At 59.1% G+C, this 2,629-nt stretch overlaps 1 protein-coding gene across 1 annotated transcript in view; it reads right to left on the reverse strand.

Moving 5' to 3' along the window:
* Positions 1–824: 824 nt before the first annotated feature.
* The window catches only part of LOC104469360 (ATP-binding cassette sub-family B member 9-like), a gene marked incomplete at its 3' end in the record, with an annotated part of 3,320 nt that continues 1,515 nt past the window's right edge, over positions 825–2,629 (reverse strand). The window contains 2 exon segments of the mRNA XM_010083835.1: positions 825–1,058; positions 2,326–2,456. Coding sequence (XP_010082137.1) covers positions 825–1,058; positions 2,326–2,456 — 365 coding nt within the window.

Consider the following 2,629-nt stretch of genomic DNA (forward strand, 5'->3'; position numbering starts at 1 on the left):
CTGTGGCACATCTCCCTGCACACCCCGGGCTCTGCTGGGCTCGGGAAAAGAAGGCACGGTGACATTTCCCAAGGTCATGGGTGACAAGGGTGAGTACTGGGATACATCCCACACCTTGGGACAGCGTGGGACGTGTTGTGCTGTCCCCAAAGAGGGACCTGGGCTGCAGGAGGTGACGTGCCATGCCCAGGGTCACTTGGGAAGAGCCAGTGCCCTGATGGGACAGGGTCAGCCTGGCACAGGAGCCCTTCCAGGAGTTTCCAAGTCAAGGACAGGTCTGGAGACCAAGGGCAGCTCCACTCCTCCCATGAGCTGCAGAAGGAGCCACGGCCGCGGGACACAGCACCGAGGACCCGCTTTGGCAGCACCCCTGCACTCCACGTCCCCAGCACAGTGGAAAGCTCCAATAACCAATGTGGGGAGCAGCACTGCAGGACTTGTGTGGTCCATGGGACCGGGTATTAGCCACACGGGATGGCCCTTGGCCCACGCTAGCCCCAGGTGGCGGGAAGGAGCTCAGCACCGGGTTTAACGCCCACCCAAGTCACTCCAAAGGGAGAGGACAGATTGCACAAGAACAGGCAGGAGCATACGCGACATCCCACAGCCAAGCTTCTTCCACTGTCAGACCTGAGATGCTTCACTCCTGAGCATGAAGCCAGGCAAACGTCGAGGCTACGTCTGTCTGCCCATACGGGTTTAACACCACCTTCCTGCCCCACTGCCGGCAGCAAAGCACCTGAGCATCAGTCCCACCAGCTCCAAGGCCACCCACAACCTCCATGATGGCTTCCCAAGCGGAACAGCCCAACGTTGTGTCACACCATGGCCATGCCAGCTGCTCCGGCTTACCTTGTAGTACTTCCCGTAGATGTCAGACACCAGCATGATGATGGGGAAGCCCATGAAGGTGACGAGCGAGAGCTTCCAGGAGAGGCTGAACATGAAGAAGATCACCCCCGTGGCCTTCACCAGGTTGCGCAGGAAGATGTTGATGTTCTGGGAGACCAGGTCGCTCACGATGGTTGTGTCCGACGTCAGGCGGGAGATGACGTCCCCTGTGGCAACGAGGGGTTGGGGAAGGGGAAAGCGGGGACACATCACCATGGCAGGTCACTACCTGGCTACGTCTATGTCCCATGGCAGGGGACAGATGGAGCTCCTCACTCAACCCAGCCCCTCGCTGGGGGTCTGGAGGGTGGCATGGAAGCAGGGTGACTCTCCACTGCTGTGGATGTGAAGCGAAACAGAGGAGCTGGAATTGCAGCAAGCACAAGGGAGGTGAAATGCACTTGAAGGAACAAGCCACATCCCTGGGTCACCAAGGATGGCTGCAGGACAGCAATGGGGACAGCAGCAGCACCCTACCCCAGTGGGCATCCGTGGGCATGCAGACGGGCAGCGGGTGTGTGGGTGGAGGGCTTGCTGGGCTGCTGAATGCACCCCCAGAGCTGTCAGCCCAACCCCGAGTTAATTTCTAAATGCCACCAGGAGCCCTCCCGGAGCTCACCAGGGACCACTGGCCCCTTTCCCTGCCGTCACGGCACAGGGGCCGGGCACAGCACGCCCTGCAGAGCATGAGGAGGTTTTGGGGAGGGCTGCTGGGGTTCAGCCTGTGCCCCGCAGCCTGGAGCCAACCCAAGGGACCCTGAGGACATGAGTCCAGAGGTCCACTTGGTCTGTGCTTGAGTCCAGCTGAACTCCCAGGCTTTGGTGTAAGCGTCAGTCCAGGGTTACCCAGATCCCACTTACAACCACGTCTTCGGTGTCCTCAGCTACCAGGGCACCGCGCAGCCATTGCTAAATACGGCAACAGCCTCAAAACTAAAAATATCGCCAAGAAGAAATTAAACGTGGGAAAAGTTAAGAGCAGGCTGGGAGCACACCAGAGTGGGATGAACTGGGACGGGACCAAATGGCAAGTGGGGAAAGCCACAAGCATGCCCAGAAAGCTTCACACGTCTGAGGCTTCCCGTGCCCGGAGCAGAGCTGGAGGGTGATGGAGCAGCAGGCACTGATGGGAGGTGTGGGAGGAGAAAAGTGGGGTTTTTTTGGGGATGATCAGAGATGAGCGCATCAGCCCCAGGGCTTCTGGATGTCTGGCTGTTTGGTGGCAATGGGACATCCCCAGGGAGCTGGGCAATGCTGTCCTGACCCCATGGTGGGAGGCACCCGCAAGGGAAGAGCTTTCAGCTGCTGTTTCTAAACACGAGCCGACTCTGAGTGCCCCCAATCTGCTGCGTGCCGGTAGGGCGAGCCAAGGGGAAAAAATTATCGGGCTGGGATAGAAGGGTTAGAGCAAATCCAGGGGCAAGAGGAACCAACCTGTGCGGTTCTCATCAAAGAAACTCATCTCCTGAGCCACCAGCGACCTGAAGAGGCAGTTGCGAAGGCGAATGTTCAGTCTGGCAAATACGAGCGTAAAAACGCCGCCCCGGATACCTGCGGCAAATGAGCTAATTGCAGATAAGAAACGTTATAGACCAATGGACACGAAACCCGCTCCTCAGCAACACAAACACCCCGATGCCCGATGGGTGATGCTGCGCCGGGACCACTGCCCACCCCGGGGAGCAATGGCTAAACCAGCCCCAGCTCTTTGGGCTGCTGCGAGCGCAGGGACGGCTGG

The sequence above is a fragment of the Pterocles gutturalis genome, unplaced genomic scaffold (assembly GCF_000699245.1).
Source record: "Pterocles gutturalis isolate BGI_N339 unplaced genomic scaffold, ASM69924v1 scaffold34436, whole genome shotgun sequence".
NCBI classification, from domain to species: Eukaryota; Metazoa; Chordata; class Aves; order Pterocliformes; family Pteroclidae; genus Pterocles; species Pterocles gutturalis.